The sequence below is a fragment of the Hyla sarda genome, chromosome 10 (genome assembly GCF_029499605.1).
Source record: "Hyla sarda isolate aHylSar1 chromosome 10, aHylSar1.hap1, whole genome shotgun sequence".
Classification (NCBI taxonomy): domain Eukaryota; kingdom Metazoa; phylum Chordata; class Amphibia; order Anura; family Hylidae; genus Hyla; species Hyla sarda.
Window position 1 is genome coordinate 31,338,406 of NC_079198.1, and position 19,728 is coordinate 31,358,133.

General features: G+C 40.4%; 1 protein-coding gene across 3 annotated transcripts in view; it reads left to right on the forward strand.

Moving 5' to 3' along the window:
• Positions 1-17,656, forward strand: part of LOC130293442 (cdc42 effector protein 4-like) — a 36,857-nt gene extending 19,201 nt beyond the window's left edge. The window contains exons 1-2 of one of the 3 annotated variants that reach the window (XM_056542110.1): positions 13,314-13,366; positions 15,318-17,656. In XM_056542110.1, the coding sequence (XP_056398085.1) occupies positions 15,331-16,260 (930 nt within the window). In that variant the 5' untranslated portion in view covers positions 13,314-13,366; positions 15,318-15,330 and the 3' untranslated portion in view covers positions 16,261-17,656. Of the gene's footprint in view, positions 1-13,313; positions 13,367-14,225; positions 14,338-15,317 lie in introns of those variants that run through there. The other 2 variants (XM_056542109.1, XM_056542108.1) reach the window with 2 other exon arrangements.
• Positions 17,657-19,728: the final 2,072 nt, after the last annotated feature.

Consider the following 19,728-nt stretch of genomic DNA (forward strand, 5'->3'; position numbering starts at 1 on the left):
TGACTGACCAGTTTTCATCCCCAGCATTACAGATGAATGTAGTTGTGTGTGTATGTGTATATTATTAGGAATCAGCAATTTTTTTACCATTAGCAGAAGAGGTTTGCTATGAGGGGCTATTCGCTCCTGCTCTGCACAGTTCCTGACACAGAGAGAGGTGGCAACATAGAGCACTGTGGTTAGACTCCACAACTTCCTCTGGAGCATACAGCAACTGATAAGTAATGGAAGGATTAAGATTTTTATATAGAAATAATATAAAAATCTGTATAACTTTCTGGCTCCAGTTGATATATTTTTTTTTTACTGGAGTACCACTTTAATGTTCATACTTTATTCTGTTTTAGGCCACAAATAAACTATATCTTACATGTCTGGCAGGGATTTTAGTTCAACATTTTTTTTAGCCCCCAGTTTTTGTCATGCCTGTTCCTAATCCGGTGTCTATTCTTTTCATGGTCGACACCGTCTAGTTTTTAGGATATTAGTTCACGCTGCATCTTTTAGCAGAGGTGATAACTTGTGAACCACTTGCACTTCAGACGGGTTATCAGAAGATAATCCTTTTCTTTAGGCACAAAGTGGATCCTAAGTGTAAACTCCTGGCAAGCTGAGGATTTTTGTTCTTTTATCACATCCACCTCTGACATTTTTAAGTATTGCTGGAAGCAAAGTAGATTTTGGCCTGTGAGTGTCATGTTTTGTCCTTTTAGCTGTATAGAACATTCTGTGGCTTCCTCAGAGGGCACTGACACCTGACAGGAGTAATTTGAGGAAGCGGGAGGGAAACTGATCAGCTTACCTCCGAAGTACAGGACACGAATGATTTAAAATAGCTATTGAATTATTTAGATGCCTTTTACTTTTCAGACGGCCAAATTGGTTTGTGACATTGTATTGCATGAATACTTGGCAAGCTATATGACCCCACAAGCAATGATAGGGGGGCTCTTGTGTCTTCAATATGCTACAACCCACAACAGTATATGCAAATGTTACGTAAAGTAAGGGCATTTGGAATTATTGGGGGTTATTTAAATTACGACGCAGATGGCACATTACTTCCAAAGTCCATCAGTGGCTGATCTGTGAGGGTATAAGGCCAATAGTATTTAGGCTGGGTTCACACTACATTTTCTCCCATACGGGAGCGCATACGGCAGGGGGGAGCTAAAACATCGTGCTCCCGTATGCCTTCGTATGCACTCCCGTATGTCATTCATTTCAATGAGCCGGCCGGAGTGAAACGTTCGGTCCGGTCGGCTCATTTTTGGGCCGTATGCGCTTTTACAACCGGACCTAAAACTGTGGTCAACCACGGTTTGAGGTCCGGTTGTAAAAGCGCATACGGCCCAAAAATGAGCCGACCGGACTGAACGTTTCACTCCGGCCGGCTCATTGAAATGAATGACATATGGGAGCGCATACAAAGGCATACGGGAGCACGAGGTTTTAGCTCCCCCTGCCGTATGCGCTCCCGTATGGGAGAAAACGTAGTGTGAACCCAGCCTAAGAGAGTTTCAGGCTACATCTCAAGCTGTTTTTGGAGGATTCATGGTTGACCAGTGACTCTAATGTGAACATAATGCAATATTAAATCATATTTTGATGTGCCCTGGATGCTAGTGGATTCCATGGGGGCAACAGCAAGATATATGGCTAGGCTTGTGAGGGTGAAGAAACTTTCCCCCCAAAAATGCCACCTTTTTATTTATTTATTTATTTTTTTTGCAAAACCGCTGCATTTCATTACTGTAATTGGGCCATGTGATCACCAGTATCCAGTATGCTACAGAAAATCACAGTGCTTAATGTGTCCCACAAAGTGGTCAGTCCTGGGTCAGCTGACTTCTTGTGAACTAAAAGATGACATTGTCATCTATTAGATCTGTCTTGCAAGCTCTCAGACCCCTCCCCCCCCCCCCCCCCCCCCCCACACACTCAGCTTTCTCTGTATGCTGCTGCTATCTCTATGGTTTAAGGATATATAGTAGTTATATACTTCTTCTGAGGCGGCTGTTTTTACACATTGGTTTCTTCGTGCCATTATTATGCCAATCACTGTCCAAAATTGCAATAAAAATTACACCATTTTTAAAGTCCTAACAGCCGAAATGGAGCAATGTGCAGTAAAAATCCAACGTGCAAACACAGCTTAAAGACATCAAATCTTCATAAAACACCTCAAGTGTGAATATAGGCCGTTACTCCCACCTTACTGTAATATTTCTTTAAAAAAAATTTTTTTTAAAATGCATCAAGATTGAGCATCATGTGAACTGGCCTCAACCCACTAATGTGTCTGAGTTCAGCAAGGTAAACACCAACAGCCTAATTAGCTGACCAGGTGCAGTAATCAAACTCCACACCCTCTTTCTCCAGAGCCATTAGTCCAGAAAAAATGTATTAGGAAATCATTTCAGTGACTGAATTGCATCCAGTATAGAGTCAAAGCCATGCCTGCCAGATTAGCTAAAACAGGTAAGCACAAGAACCCCTACATTAGTCTTTAATAATAGCCCATGCTGCACTATTAAAGCAGAAAAAGAAAAGCACATTTCCAGGAGTGCTTCTTTATTATAGGATGTGGTAGGCACAATTTTAATAAATTGTACAAACAATAGCTCACTCATTAAAAGGCATGAAAAATATGAGAGAAAGAACATCACGTCATCTCCACTGATGTCCAAGACAAAGCCTCCAGCAAGGAATATGACATTATGACGCACTGACCAACCCTTAAATGCCACCACCCCTTCCCTGCACCTCCCCATTCCTCAGCCTTACTCAGTTTTATTGAGAAGGTTTAGATATAAAGTAGAAGTCAGAGATTAGTCACAGCAAGAATGGTAAAGCTGCTCGACCGGTTCTGGTGTCGGCTTCACCTGATTTCACTTGCTTGCTGTTGCTTTGTTTAGTACATTTTTTTGTTGTTGTCTAGGCTGGAGGGACGTGGCATAAGAGACAGCATTAGAGACAGCAATAACGTGGCCAGGAATTATTCCTCAGTATTTGGTTAGAATGGAAACTTTTATTTTTACAATCTTCCCTTGCAAAAACCACAGGATCGATCAGTGGCCTATTTTATTGTTTTTAAAGGGGTACTCTACCCCTAGACATCTTATCACCTATCCAAAGGATAGGGGATAATATGTCTGATCGCGGGGGTCCCGCCCCTGGAGACCCCCGCAATATAGCATGCGGCACCCACCTGTTTCTGCTCCGGAAGCGCTGGAGTGTCTGGGTCCCGAACCATTGGAACGGAAGTCCGTGACATCACGACTCCGCCCCGTCCCCGTGTGACATCACGCCCCCTCCCCTCAATGCAAGTCTATGAGAGGGGGCGTGACGTCACACGAGAGCGGAGTCGTGACGCCACGGACTTCTATTCCAATGGTCGGGACCCAGACACTCCAGCGCTTCCAGAGCAGAAACGGGGGTGCCGCATGCTATATTGCGGGGGTCCCCAGCACCAGGAACCCTGCGATCAAACATCTTATCCCCTAACCTTTGGATAGGGGATAAGATGTCTAGGGGTGGAGTACCCCTTTAAGGGGAGCTGCAATTCTATGATATCCAATAAAGTCAATAATAATTTCAAAGGGATCAGTTCAGTCCTTTTTATATCAAATGCAACTTGTAAAACCTATGTTGCAAGACTTTACAAGATAGGAATGTCCAAAATGTCAATACTCCAGTAAATGACCGTTAATAGACTGAGATAAGAGCATGCTTCATCTGTTGTCCAAGACGTGACAGCTGAGGAACCAGAATAACTTCTAAAGTTTTTGTCGCAGGACAAATCAACTTGGAAAAATGTATAAGGATAGAGAGATAATAAGTAGCCGGCTGCCGTGGGTGACTGAACTGTAACAGGGACCCCAATCTTCTCTTAGGTGGGATTTCCTGTGGTTGTGTCAGAAATGACTAAATGGGAATGCCCAGTTTTATTCTAGAAAGGCCATAAAAAAAACTCTGAAAAACCATTGAAAATCCTTGACCCTGAAGGAAAATTTAAGTTCTAACATGACCTATGAAATTTGTGCAAAAAAAAGTGGTATGTGAGCTAGAAGCATTTATGGGGGATGGACTTTTTAATTCCCTAATAAAATATTCCCTATTTACGTAGTGTGCATATACCCTAACAAAATGGCTAGAGCTGTATGCATTGCTCTGCTTTTATTCAATCGCCGCCATTTTGACATTGCTTTTTAACTGCACTAGCTTGTCTATTTTATTCTCCCAATGTCCCCCCACCAGTCGGACCCCCACCAATCATAAATTGTCATATATTAGTGATATGCGATCACTTGATGGCATGAGAATACACCTTTTTTATTTACCTTTTTATTTTTTTTACAACAATCAGCTGAAAATGAAATGTGAAGGGGTTAAATAGCAATAAACAATGGAACAAGAAGGGACAGGGGACTTGTGGTAAAAGTAGGCAAAGGCACTACTCCTTAGTGCCTTTGCCTACTTTTACCACAAGTCCCCTGTCCCTTGCATGCATTTTGGCCCTTAACTAAATGGTTAACAAAATGGAAATGTAAGAAATAAAAAAAAAATTAAATAAAATTAAAAAAAAACTTTAAATGTGTTGCAAATTTTTACCTTTATCTTTCCAATGTGGGGCTTTGGTTAGAGCTGGTGACATGCCCAGGAATACATAAGGTACTGTATACTTTAGGAACTAGGTGGATTTTTTTTGTAATTTGCCATAAAAAGTTTCCCATGTCTCCTACATGGGAAACTTTTTATGGCAGATTACAAAAAAATCCACCTAGTTCCTAAAGTATACAGTACCTTATGTATTCCTGGGCATGTCACCAGCTCTAACCAAAGCCCCACATTGGAAAGATAAAGGTAAAAATTTGCAACACATTTAAAGTTTTTTATTTTTTATTTTATTTCTTACATTTCCATTTTATTAACCATAGTTAAGGGCCAAAATGCATTATATTATTATTCTTCATAATAATATGCACAAAATGTCATTGTGTCTCTCATCCTCAAGAAACATGGGACACTTTTTTTTTTTTTTTTGACAGATGCTACTGATAATGGTAAATTGAGCAAAGTGTGTTGACCTACATGGTCTGAATCCATAGTCTATAACGGACCTTTTGGAAACAGGGACTGTTGTATAGAAGATGTAGTGTGACGGGTTTAAGAATTAAAAATCTCCAGCCAAAACTAAGTAAATGAATGTTTATTGTAATAGGGGTTGTAAAGTTTGTACATGTTTTATGGTTCTTCCATAAATTTTCAGTGTTTCACTATACATATAAAAATTAACAAGACACTATTTCCTGGACACATACACACTATAGACAATACTACGTACAAAGTCCATGTCGTTGGCTCAAACAGATTGTGCTACAAGATAATACTGCCAAATTCCAACCATGAAATCTAAACTCTTCAACTATTGAGATATATAGATATATATCTCTATCTAATATATTGAGCGTTAAACATTTCTCTGCAAGAAGCCCTATGGATTTCTACAGTAATCTCATCCGTTTGGCCCATGTGCATTTCTTAATTTGGCATTACACAGGCAGATTAGCGCCCCTTTGAAGCTATCCACTTGTACTGATTTACTCTGGTCACATTTAAAAACATCACATAACCCGCTGATGAAGCCCATGAAGCGTGGCAGACACTGGCAAGCCATGTGCCAAACATTATCACTGCACTGTTTGTTCTGTAGATGGGTCTGGTATGAAGAATTTCCCCTCCCCTGGAAGTAAGGGACCAGCCTGTTTCAATTGACCCTTTTAATTGTCAAGCTATTCCTTGATGGTATTATTTGGGTTTTTGTTATTTTTTATTTTTTGGGTTTTTGTTTTTATTTTTTTCCAGTAAGGCTAGGTTCACATTGACGTTGTCTTCCATCGTGTTCTAAACTCCTGTCGTTCTAATGGAACTCCGAATAGCAATTGGGAACAATGCCACAGAAAGTTTTATGTCCCATCCAGCATTTTAAGGCTACTTTCACACTGCCGTTGTGTCCTGTCCATAAACATTTTTTTTTCCAGCCTTTAACGCCCATTATCGGAATGGGGCACAACAGGCAATAACGGGTCCCCATGGGTCCCATTTTCTATAATGGGGTCTGTCGGGCGCCATTATTTTGTAGCAGGAGAAAAAGGCAGCACATGCAGTGTCCTGTCCTAACGGCAGTGTGAAAGAAGCCTTAGACTGTCTAAAACAAAGGATGACTAATTGATATCGCATAATGGTCTAAGTGGCTGTCAAGAACTAGTAAGGTGCTAGCCAACAATTTGCTCATAGGCCAGTGTGTACTGTACGAGTGAAGATATTTCCTGCAGTGTTCTGCATATGAAGCCTGTCTGCTCTGAAAATCAGCTGTTGGGTCACCTGGGGCTGGAAGGAAATCTGTAATAAGGACCTGACTGACTCCTACCCTCGCTTCCTTCCTCTCTCACTCCATCTGGCTCTTTAAAGTGTTCATGAATAAGCCTCATACTGAGAAGATCAGACCAAACGGACAAAGGGTATTTTCTAAGTTTGGGCACTACATTTCACTACACCGTACATCAAGGAATGTATGCCTTATATATATATAATATAATATAGTGTGTAGTAACCTTATTTTTTCAAAAATAGTGGTGCTGTTTCATATGTTTTTTGAAAGTAATTTTCCAAGTGAACTACTCTGGCAATGGAGGGGCAAGCTGTGCATAACTAGCTTGCCCCCTGACTGGTGAGCAGTAAGAGGTTAAGAAATATACAGGCAAGGTTTTTAGCCCCCTCCCCCGCCTGTAAAACTTGCCAGTGGCTATAGTGGTATGTCCCATGGGTGGGGGGAAGGAGTGCACCAATCAGGGGTTCAATAGTTTCCCGGGCTTTCAGAGGCCCTCCCCTGGGTATTTATAGCTGTGGTGCCTCCCTTCCCCCCTCAATCTGCCCAGGACCCGGAGTTTTGCCCTCCCTCCCTCCCTTTTTGTATCTTTGTTTATTGTAAGTCACAGCTTGGCGGTAAGAAGACGGTGAAAGCGGGGTCAACCCGGGGTAGACCTCCACACAGGACGGTGTGGCAGCACCTCTCGGGTTGGTAAGAAGCCAATCGGTGTCTTTGTTACAGTTAAATTGTTATTTATATAAGTAATTTTATAAATAAAGCTGTGGCCGATCCCCACCCACGGAAAAGTTAAATTGTTGTTGTGTCAGTTATTATTTAAGTATTTATTGTAGTAAGGGGGAGGGGTAGTTATAGCCTGCTAGGAGCTAATTGTGTCTCAGCAGTCTGACTACTCAGCACTCATTTGATAGACCTTCAGATCCATCAATGCAGATCAAGCCACACAAACGATTGTTGGATCGCTCCTGAGGCCCATCAATTCCGTATTTTTCTACTGCACATCCCCCATTTAGAGAGCGGTAAAATATATGATCATTTAGCTAATAATCAGCCTGTACATAGGGGCCTTCAATAGGTACTCTGGAGAGGAAAATTTTTTATACAGATGAGTAAATTACTTCTGTTTAAGAAATCTTGAACCTTCCAGTACTTATCAGCTGCTGTATGCTCCAGAGGAAGTTGTGTAGTTTTTTCCAGTCTGACTAGAGTGCTCTCAGCTGCCACCTCTGTCTGTGTCAGGAACTGTCCTGAGCAGAATAGGTTTGCTATGGGGATTTTCTTCTGCTCTGGATAGTTCCTGACACACAGTGGTGGCAGCAGAGAGCACTGTGGTCAGACTGGAAAAAAACTTACAATGTCCTCTGGAGCATAGAGCAGCTGATAAGTACTGGAAGGTTTAAGATTTACAGAAGTAATTTACAAATCTGTATAATTTTCTGGCACCTGTTGAACTTCATGGGTTTCAGGTACTCGGGTGCGTTACTTGGGACCATAGGTCAACTTGGGTCAGATCTTCCTCGTCTGTCCTTTGACCATTGAAAACATTGGGAGATGTGCTAACCATTGATAGGAGAATGGTCTACAAAGGATTGCCGGCCTCTAAATCATCCTGGCATCAGCAATCAATTTTATAATCTTTCATTGTATTCACCCCTCCCGTGGGGCCATGGTCGCTATTACTGTCAGCCTCCTATTCACCAGAAGTACTGTTTTGCATGTCTGTTCTTCTGTGGAATACAGTACAATACAATCTATTGTACCCTCTATGAAGTGAGCTCAGTTTGGACTGTGGTTTATTTACAGTATTCTCAATGATGTCACCGGCAGGAAGTCCATAAAATGTCTGCCCTCGTGACTGTTTCTGAGAACTTCCAAAAACGTGTGGATAACATTAGAATCATTTTTACTAAGCTTTGTCTTTTAAGTGGAGTGCTTCTTTAGGATCTTTTTACACATTTGGAGGGAGATTTATCCATATCTATGCAGAGGAAAAGTTGCCCAGTTGCCCATGGCAACCAATCAGATCGCTTCTTTCCTTTTAACAAGGCCTCTACAAAATGAAAGAAGCGATCTGATTGGTTGCTATGGGCAACTCGGCAACTTTTCCTCGGGACATGTTTTGATAAATCTCCCCCATAGTATTCTGTGCATATTTAATGCTGATTTCAATGTAAACTAAATGATTGAACACAGCATCAAATATGTGCAGGATACTGTACATATGAAAAGACCCTTTAGGGTATTTGAAGCCCCTTGCAAAGCTACGGACTTCTAGAGGGTTACTACTTGGCAGAATGCTTAAACATTCTTCTAAAATAAATAGTCCTTTCCCATAAGGACTTTGAAATAGGATTCCACGACGTCTTTTCAGCCTTGGTTGACACAGCTCGGGTGATTAATGCAGCACCTAAAGGGAATAGTAAGGCATTGTATTACCAGAAGGCAGGTTAGGTTTAATTTACATTGATGGAAATCGAAATGTATTAGATCATAACTGGAGGCGATATTTACTTTTATAATGGTAGGAACTCAATAACTACTATTATTAGAGGAGATGTTGGTCATGGCATTCAGAAACATGGTGGACCACGATTTAACTATATGAAATTCGGAGGTCAAATGTCCCCCGATTTAGTTGAGCCACAGTGCACATCTGCGGCCAGTCATTCTTCATGTGGCTTCCAAACCTCGCTGAGCTTGTTGTGAGGGTAAGGAATATGTTTAGCTATTGAGAACTTTTGAATTTATTTAATTTTTTATTTTTTTTTTAATCATGTTAGTAGACAAAGTGATTTGAAATCGGCAAATTTCATCAACTTCCGTCTGTGTTTGGGCACACTAAATTCTAAGGGTTGTAGGTGTACAGTATGGCCATAGGAAATGTTATTATGGTCACTAACCCAGTCCTCAATGCCCACAAACATTCATTTATTTATTTATTTTTTGTTTCTCCATTGACATAGAACAGGAAAAAAATCAAATCCTGGACTGTTGGTGGGCATTGAGGACTGGATTGGGGAGGTGAGTGAAGTGACTGGAGTCGACTATAGACTCTGGTTGGCCCATTTTTTTCCACCGTATCCGGTTTTTGAAATGTACTGTAAACCATTGTCTGCTGCACTTTTTAGTCCAACTGGATACAGTGGGAAAAGGAGCCGCCTGGAGCCTATAGCTGTTTTCCCTCACCTCATTGAAATGGCCCAGGCAGGGATGGTGTATGGCCCAGGCAGGGATGCAGCTGAAGGTGGTTCTGAAATTCACCTGCCTGATCCCTGTGTGCGTGTGTGTAAAAGAATGGAGATCACCCTGCTCTGTACTGACGAGGGGCAAACACCCCGAAACGGCTGTCTGCAGGTTGGTCTTCTTCCCTTCTTGGGAGAATTCTGGCTTGGCATAAAACCCAACCAGTTTTTGAGACTTCGTAACTGGAGGTGGTGTGATGTGCTGCTTTGTATGTATATGTAAATACATTTTATAATATAATATAATATATATTCAAGGAAAGTGTTGGGTTAACAGCTTCTCATGATATAAATGTGTTACAAAGGAGAGAGCATTCTGGCCACAGAGGCTGCACAGTGCAGTTTCTCATTTCTGAGAAGAGGAAAAAGGGGATTCTGGTCTCATCAGAAGTTGTAATTCATGTGCCAAAGCCAGACAGAAGGGGCTTTGTTCCCTATTCAAGTGTCAGACGGCCAGAATCTGTTAAATATTTAGTTTTGGGGTGGGGGGTTTATTGTAACCCTACAGAGTAAATGGCGCAGACAAGGAGCTGTCTGATATACGTTGTATTATTATGATTGAAAACATTCTAATACCTGACATTCCGCTTGGGATGGTAAATTAGTGTAAATAGTGGGGTAACACATTGGCCCAAATTTCCCTAAACTGTCAAATTCTAGGACAGCACAAACTCTGATGGACAGATTTCAATTGCATCAGGTTTATCGTCGAGTGGCTGAGACTGATAGATCTGGCATGTTTTAAGACTGTCTAGTCTGCAGTTTCCCCTTCCGTGTAAAACAGCTTTTTGTCACTTACTATAGAGCCGAATTAGGGCCCTATTATGTCTGCTGGTGCACAGTGGATGCCAATCTTGTAGCTGGTCACTCCTATAATGAGCCTGTTACCAAGCTAGACAATCCTGTTGGTAGGACCGCTGGATCATCTCTTTTGCCCTCTGCTTCTCTACTTCTATCAATCTTCTGCCCCACATGCCCTATTTCACAGGAAGATGTGCGGCCAATGAAAGTTTTTTTTTTTTTAATTATTTTTTTTTTTTTTGTGTGTTTTTTTTTCTTAAGCGAACAAGTCAAAACAAAGCAAACAGCCAACGAAGGATGTGTTCAAACATGGCATTCAATTGGCAGTACCGCTGCAATTTTACCACTATTTTCTGAAATTGCTGTAAAAATGGCACAATTTTATTGCTTTTTGCATAATCGCACAAGCGCCATTTTTACAGCAATTTTAAGAAAGTAGTGATACCATTTAACCACCCCTTGTGGACACAAAAAGGGGGCAATATTGGCCTGTTTGACAATTTCTCAATGTATAGATCCAAAGTTTGAGTACTCTTACATCTATTGGCACAGGTGCTGTGAACAATTCATACTGGGCATTTATCTGGTAAGACTAGCAGTGCATGCCCAGTATGTTACTATCTAAGACTGGTTCTGTTCTGCCAACATACTGTTACGCTGCCCGCAATGAGTGCTGGGAGCAGCATGTGGGACGTCATTACACAGGGTGGGGGGTGGATATGATGTTGGGGTTGAAGTCAGAAAATGTATTGACTGTCATGCAAACTTGATGAATTTTGTCTGGAAGACATCTTGCTGCAGGCGAGCGCAAGTGGAGAAGAAATTAACACAATGGCCCTCATTTACAAAGAGTGGAGTGTAGTTTTCTTTGTGGTTTTTTTTTTTCCCAACAAATATTTTTCCATTCTATTTACTAAGGTTTCCCTACATTTTGCACTTTTCCCTCCGTTTTTGCCTTTTTTACATATGCTCTGGTTTTCCTCAGCTCAAATCCTCCACATTTTCTGTGGAAACCTTTAGTAAATATTTTTAAAATGTCAGGGATATGCCCCCTTTTAGGTGACCACGCCTGCTTTTCCCAATGGCCACGCCCCTCTTTCCGGTTTTCTCAGTAAAATGGAGAGCTGGGCAAGTTTATTTCACTTCTGGCGCAGACAAAATTTCCGGTGCAATGCGCCAGGATCTAGTGCACAACCCGACAAAACAGGTCAGGTTTTACAATAGTAAATCAGGGCCATTATCTTGAGACATACGGTAGTTAAAAAATGGGGGGTTCCAATAATGTAAGTAAATTGGAAAAAAAAATCAATTTATAGACCTTTTTCATACAAAAAAAATTATAAAAAATCAGGAATGCTTGATTTACCAGTTTGTCAACCTTAAAGCCAGTGAGACTGAACTGTAGTACCAGGTATATAGGTAGATGAAATCTGACATGAATATTTTTAATGTTCTTTTCTTTGCTCATAGTTGAGAGGAAATAAGAAATCTTTTTCTTAGTCCTGTGAGCGCTCTCATTCAGAGGTTCACACGTAACAGCTCTTCCTTTCATGTCCTTTTCTTGTATTTCTGCTGTCACCTCTGAGACCTCTCCTTCATTCCTATAGAGTGCCTTACAGGCTGCACATAGTTAAGCATGCATGTCACATCAGATATTCAGTAAATATGCTGGTGATTCACTTTAGGAAGTTACAGCTGTGGCGGTGGCGGTGATAAATGAGCTATGTGCTATGTCTGTTCTGCACATTGGAAGCTGCCTGCATATGGCGGCATGCTGTACAGTTTTTGGAGGTGACCACTGAATTTACAATATGCTTCAAAAGAAAATTTTAGAAATCTAAAAAATTCTACTTATTTTCTGTTGTCAATTTTAGCTTTTTATATATTAAGGAATTATCCATTCCTTTTTAACCCCTTGCCCTAAAGCCCTCCTTTTCACATCTGATGTTCGTAACTTTGTAAGGCACTTACGAATGAGATTGACTTAAGTGATTGAGACAGTTTTTTTTTTTTTTTTTCATGAAACACATTGTATTACAGTAATGAAAAACTGGTTTCAGGGCTGGTTTATTTTTTTTATTTTTTTTTTTGTAATACTTAATTGCCATTTCCTAGATTAAAATTTCTCTGCTTAGAATTCATGCCCCATAAATTAGTTATGGTATCACATTTACAATAGGTCTACTTTATGTTGGCATCACTTGTTAAACATTCTTCTACTTTTTTAGGACATTAGAAGGTTCATAAGTTTAACAACAATTTTCCAGATTTTCAAGAAAATGTCAAAATCAGGATTTTTTGGGACCTGTTAAAGGGGTACTCCACCCTTAGGCATCTTATCCCCTATCCAAAGGATAGGGGATAAGAGGTCTGATCGCAGGAGCCCACCGCTGGGGGCCCCGCAATCTCCCTGCTGTACCCGGCGTTCATATAGGGTGTTAGGAGCAGCGCCAGAGGTTCATGACGTCATGGCCGCGCCACGCTTGTGATGTCATTGCCACATCTATGGGAGGGGGCGTGACACCCCCTCCCATAGACTTGCATTGAGGGGGCATAGCCGTGATGTCACGAGCAGGGTGTGACTGTGATGTCACGAGCCTCCGCCCCGCATCGTTAGTCATCCGGATGTCCCCAAAGGATGGGGGATAAGATGTCTAGGGGCGGAGTACCCCTTTAAGTTCTGAAGTAGAGCCTTCATGTTAGAAACCGCCATAAGTAATCCCATTAAAAAAAATAAAAATAAAACTTTACCATTCCTGCTGAAAACCAAAAAGTGCCGAAAACCTTTTTAACAAATGAGGTATGTGTACTATGGTGATAGACAAACACAGCCCACTTCTACCTAGACCTCTGTTTATAACCCTCCAATTTGAGCCTCCTATAGACTTCCTCTGTTTATGATGTCATGGCTCCATTACAGTCACTTTATATGGTGGGTAGATGAAGGATCCAAGAGTGTGAAATTAGAACAGATGTAGTGGCATCCAAAGTGAACAAAACAGTGAACATATTAGTTGCCATTTAGACCACTACAGCTTCTAGTATGACTTTTTAGTGGCCTGCCATGCAATATCATGCCTAGACACACAGAAAAAAATCTTTAAAAAATAGTAGACAGGTATAACATTTCTAGTTGTATCTGACTTCAGGGCTTTATGCCTTTTTATCTGTTTGGTTCCTTTGACAACCCAACACAACATTTTTTTGAAGACCATAGAAGATACTACAGAGAAAGGCGATGTTCACATCTGCTGGCAGTATCATAAGTTTTGACAACACTGATAGAGCAACATGCAGCTCTGTTCTTGCCCTCAGAAGACCCTTGCACACCCAATTTCTTTGATCAGGTATCAGTTTTGAGACACCTTAGTCATGGTGACACCTAACACATCCTAAACACTGGGGACTAAAGCACTATTTTAATGATTTGCCTGCCCTTCTGTTACCTTGCTGGTTGACACACTTGGCCTGGATCGTGCTATTAGCAGACATGTAATTTGTCAGGGTAAAATAAGTTGATTACAAGGGTACGGCCCGAGGCTGCGCTTTGAAGCCTTTACAGCTGGCAGGATCGGAGTTTCTGTGCGTGTTGCGTTCTTAGCAGTTGGATGGTGTGTGCTGTCGTGAAACTGTACACATGTTATATAACAGAAACAAGTCCGATATGGCGAGTAACAAACCTGTTCTTGCCTTTCTTGGTAAAGCTGGAATGTAGTGAGGAAAGTACTTGTGACCTATATGATCTAAACACAGATTTCACAACAACTGTATTTCATAACAGTCTGTCCGATGACGCTTGGGCATTCTCTTAGCTTGTTCTGGTGATGGAGCAGCTTTAGGCCCTATGAATTTGCAGCCCATAAAATCATCTTTATTGGCCACACATCACCCTGTGTAAATAAGGTATGTAAGGCCAAGAATAATGCAACTGAATGGCTCATGATTAATTGATTAATCATGATCTGGGGGCTCCTCAGGGTCTTTAGATCGGAAAACATGGTGATCTAAATTTATAAGGTTGGGGCTTCACGATGTGCAAAATGTTTAGGTCAGATGTTTTGTTCAAGAAACAAAAGAAAAAACTTTACCTCAAATCTACAGCAAAAACAGTAAAAGACTCAATCAAAATTGTTCTTTGGATCCTCAGATTTAATGTCAATTACATAATAATGTCTTCCAAATATTCTTAACTTAACAAAAGTCTTAAGACTTTTATGTACTTTCTACATGATCTGTAACCTCTTCTACGGTCAGAATTCACGTATGTGGACACTTTCACAGCATATGTATATGTGTTTTTTTGTTCTTGTTTGTTCTTTTATATTGATGGACTCTTCATATCCGAGATGTATGGCACAAGGTCATACATGTAATAAAAAAATATATATATAATGGGTTTGACAGGTGCTTTGACAAATGCAATCAGTCTGACCTCCATTTACTATTCATTTCCCATAGTCCTCCATGTCAAACTAAATGTGATGGATGTGTCTGATGGATCAGAAGCCACCTGTCGGCACATTCATCATGTATAGGCTCCCATGTTTAAAAAAAAAAAAAAAGTTACCAGATTGTGTTGCATTGGTATTAACTTCTCTAGAATTACACAAGTGTCTAAAGAGGGCACCCACCTATACACAACTTTTCAGATTACACTGACTGTAGATGAGGGAAAATGGATGGAAGTGAAAGGATTCAATTCAGACCAACATTTCTAAGTAAGAACAGGAAGTTCTTCTCTCCAGTATGGGATGGGGTATTTTGTGTTGCTTTTATCTGTTTTAGAATTCTTGGAAACTACCTGATAGTGCTTATAAAATGTGACTTTACTTAACCTAAAATAACAATGTGACTTTTTTTTTGTTTTTGTTTTTTATTCTTAGATTTCATCTCAAGATGCCTATCCTCAAGCAGTCCAGCAACTCAAAAAAGCGAACACGCATTGATCGGGAGATGATCAGTGCCCCACTGGGGGATTTTAGACACACCATGCATGTTGGAAGAGGAGGTGATGTGTTTGGGGATACCTCTTTTCTCAGTAACCATGGTCCTGCCCCAGCCCCACCAGTGGAAGTGCCAAAGAAAAATGGTCTTGTGAAAATGGCAGGAGACCATGAAGAAAACAAAATGGCAGATTCATTAAGCCAGCTCTCGCAGTCCTCGGGAATTGGTTCTGGGGCAGGAAGTGTCTCTTCAAGCCCTGTCAATAATGTATCCACTAAAGAAGATCGCTTGTGGAATACCCGCAACACAGGTGGAAATTCGGATCAGTTTGACTGGATTTCATCTGGGGACTGTGGCTTGAAACATGCAGAATCCATGTTATCCTTCCATCTTGATTTGGGCCCATCTATTATGGATGATGTATTAGGTGTAATGAATAAAGATCCTCCGACCTCTGAATGGAACAGTCCAGATGACCAGACAGATTATGATTATAAATTTGTTTCTGTCCATGCCACAGGCGGTGATAAATACACACAATCCTCCTCACTTACAGAGCCAATCGGAAACCATTATAGTCTATCCAGCACACTGCCAATGACAAATGCTGATTTCGAAAATGTCCCTGTTACCACCCCAGACCATCCAGAAGGAAACAGATCAGTGTATGAAGAAGACAGCGAAGAAGAAAAGCGTTCTGTCTATGAAGGTATCGCAGATAGTCCAGCACAACAAGATGATAGTCTACACATCAGTCACCGTGCACAGATAGAGGAAGAGGAGGATGACGATGATGATGATGATGATGATGATGATGATGATGATGAAGAAGGTCAAGGCTACACATTTGATGATGACCTTGATGATGAGATTGGAGTATAGGAATAAAAAATACAGTAAATAAACTTTCTGGTATTCTCACGTACATGTTTCATGACCTTCAAACGGTTAATGGGTCAATAAATGGTATAAACATTATATGGTGGGCTTTCTCGAAGAAGAATGAAAGGAAAGAAAATACTTTTTTAGGTTATTAAACTATTCAAAAATGGATATACTTTTTACAGTGGCAATGTTATACATTTGACTTGTTCCTATACTTCTAAGAATCTAGGAATTGTACCTTGGACTTCAAGAGCATGTGACTTAATTTTAGTTGGACACTCTGGAGGGGGGAGTTATTAAAAAAGGACTTTGTATATGTTTTCAGCTATGACTGCTCAAAGGAAGTGGAATTATCCATTGGTCTATGTCCTTGTTATATTAAAGGGTAATTTATAGCCTTAATACGGTTGAAGATGGGTATATTTAGAATGGTCCTGGCACCAGGTAAAAAACTGTACGCAGAGGTAGAAAGGGTAGACCTTAATGTTGCACTGGTGTCCAACACATTAGCTGGTTCTACTGGTGTCGTGCTACATACCCAAAATGTAAAGAAAAGCAACTGGGTTACGTATTTGCACTCTTGTAGCTTACGTACTTGTGTATCTTATCTATTTTTTTTTTTTTTTTGTTCATATACCCTTATCTATACATTTTTGACCATGGAAATACTATTTTTAAGAATGGGAAAAAAAAATATTGATCTTTTAAGTACATGCAACACTAAAAGACTGAAGAAAATGCCTTTTGCCTGTTATTCCGCATGTTTCTTATTTGCTCCGCTTTCTATAAACATGCTGCCAAAATATTTTTTCACATAAAGAGAAAGGGCTGTAAACTAATATCTCGCAGATAATTTTTCATCTATTTGTGCTATGTTTTTCTCGGTGGCTGCGTGTCCCATTGGGGTCAAACAAACAGATTTTTTTTTTTGATTTATATTTTTCTCTTTCTGTTCCACAGGAATTGACTACAAAGTATTTTCCTTTCAGTACAATAGAGCTTTATCTCCTGTGTTAATGCATATGACTTAACTTTAAATGGGGGGAGGGGAGAAACTTAACACAATAGTGAACTGACAGCTTGCAGATGTCTCTAGGAATTTAGTGGTATAAATGTGCCATGGTCAAGATTATTTTGCACACTACAGGTGTTTCACATAATTTGCACTCTCTCACTCTAAAATAAATGTCATTTTTTTTTCTAATGTCAACAGAAATCTGGTGAAATTTACCTTCCACAGCCCGCCTTAACACTATGTCTAAATAAGCCGCAATTTTGGTTTCTTTATTTTATGCATCTTTTTTCAGCCTGTGTATAGTACAAAAAAAAAAGCTTCACAAAATGTATTTCATATGATATAATTTTTTATAAATATTTTTTCTGCAATAAAATAGTTTGCAGCAGTTTCAATTTTAATGTCATTTTTTTTATTTTTTATTTATTTTTTGAGTATTCATCTTCAATGGCGGATGCCAAAGTAAAGGAAAGGTTTTTCACTTAAAGGGATATTCCAGGCCAAAACTTTTTTTTTATATATCAACTGGCTCCGGAAAGTTAAACAGATTTGTAAATTACTTCTATTAAAAAAATCTTAATCCTTCCAATAGTTATTAGCTTCTGAAGTTAAGTTGTTTTTTTCTGTCTAACTGCTCTCTGATGACTCACGTCCCAGGAGCTGTGCAGTTCCTATGGGGATATTCTCCCATCATGCACAGCTCCCGGGACGTGACATCATCATTGAGGAGTTAGACAGAAAACTTCAGAAGCTAATAACTGTTGGAAGGATTAAGATTTTTTAATTGAAGTAATTTACAAATCTTCAGATGCAATGAAGAAGTAGAAATGATTGGCAACTCACCATTCTTCTCTTTAAAATAGGTTTCTTTATTCACTCATACTCACAGCATGAAATGCAGTCGGGGGTAGGGATCGGTGCAGGGGGGGGGGGGGGTTAGGAGTAGTTGGTGACAGAATCTGTTTCACTCGTTACACGAGCTTCATCCGGCCATGACTACCTGGAACTCTGTGCTGCTTCTTATACAGAAGAGCGGCCAATCGCGACTGTTCTGGACCGCCCATCTGTTCTGACGTACCTGGCGATGCCGCATAGAGTATCGCCATTGGCTATATGTCGCCATTTTGTGAGTACGTCAGTAGAAGTTAGCATAAACAAAATAGATACTTGCTAAAAAATGTGTATAAAGTGATACATTTAAAAACAAGGTGCATAATCTACCTTCTCATTAAGGCCAAGTGGACCTGCTGCGGCAGTATGTATGATCCAGTATGTTTCTCTTTGTAACAAATGCTGGTCGATGTTAATCCCTGGCCTGGGTTAAACTCTTTCAATCCCGGCAAATTTTAAATTGTCAGTTTTTCCGCTGTGGGTTTCGATCATATTGGCTACAAGTCTAGGTGCTCCTTTAAGTGTGCGGAAGGAATATAGGTGTTCCTTAATCCTTGCGCACAATTGTCTTATAGTCTTCCCTATATAATAAAACCCACAGGGACAGAAAATGACGTAAACCACATACTTTTTTCTACATGTGATAAGTTCTAATACTGGCGGTAGTCGTAATGTATAAGTCTATGTATTTAGCCGAAGCCGAAAGGCAACTTCAAGACACCGCCACTTACACTCCATTGAAAACCGATCCCACCAATAAAATCCTGTCTAAACTAACATCATTTCTCCATACAGCTGTAGAGAAGGGCACCCTGTCAAAAAAGAATGCTGAGCGTCTTATACCCGAAACACCCAGACCAGCAACTTGGTACCACCTGCCTAAAGTACATAAGGGGCAGATCCCACCCCCGGGACGACCCATCGTGTCAGGGGTGGGATCTGTCACGGAGCATTTATCACACTATTTAGAATGGCTCCTTAATCCCATGCTCAAGGTAATACCGGCATACATTAAAGATACATTACATCTTTTACAGATGATGGAGGATTTAAATTGGGAACAGAATTGGAGGTTATGCTCAATTGATGTGGTCAGCCTATACACCCGTATCCCGCACGATACGGGTGTACAGGCTGTCAAAGAAGGGTTAAAAAGGTCTAATAAATCTGAAGAATTCATAGGATTCATCACCGAAGCGTTATCTTTTGTATTGACGAATAGTACATTTACATTTGGAGATCGGTGGTATAGACAGGACACCGGGACCCCGATGGGTACCCCGGTGTCCTGTACATACGACAATCTTTTTCTGGCAGAGTTTGAGAGGCAATACGTGTATTCGTCGACAAATCCTTATATCGGCATTTAAAATGTTATGCCCGATATGTCGACGATATACTAATAGCCTGGGCAGGAACCGAATTACAATTTGAAAACTTTGTGAAATATCTGAACGATATGAATACTATGAGTTTAGCTTTCACTTCCCAATTCGGCGGTCTTACAATTGAATTTCTTGACGTAAAATTAACTATAGAAAAAAGATGGCGAGGAACAC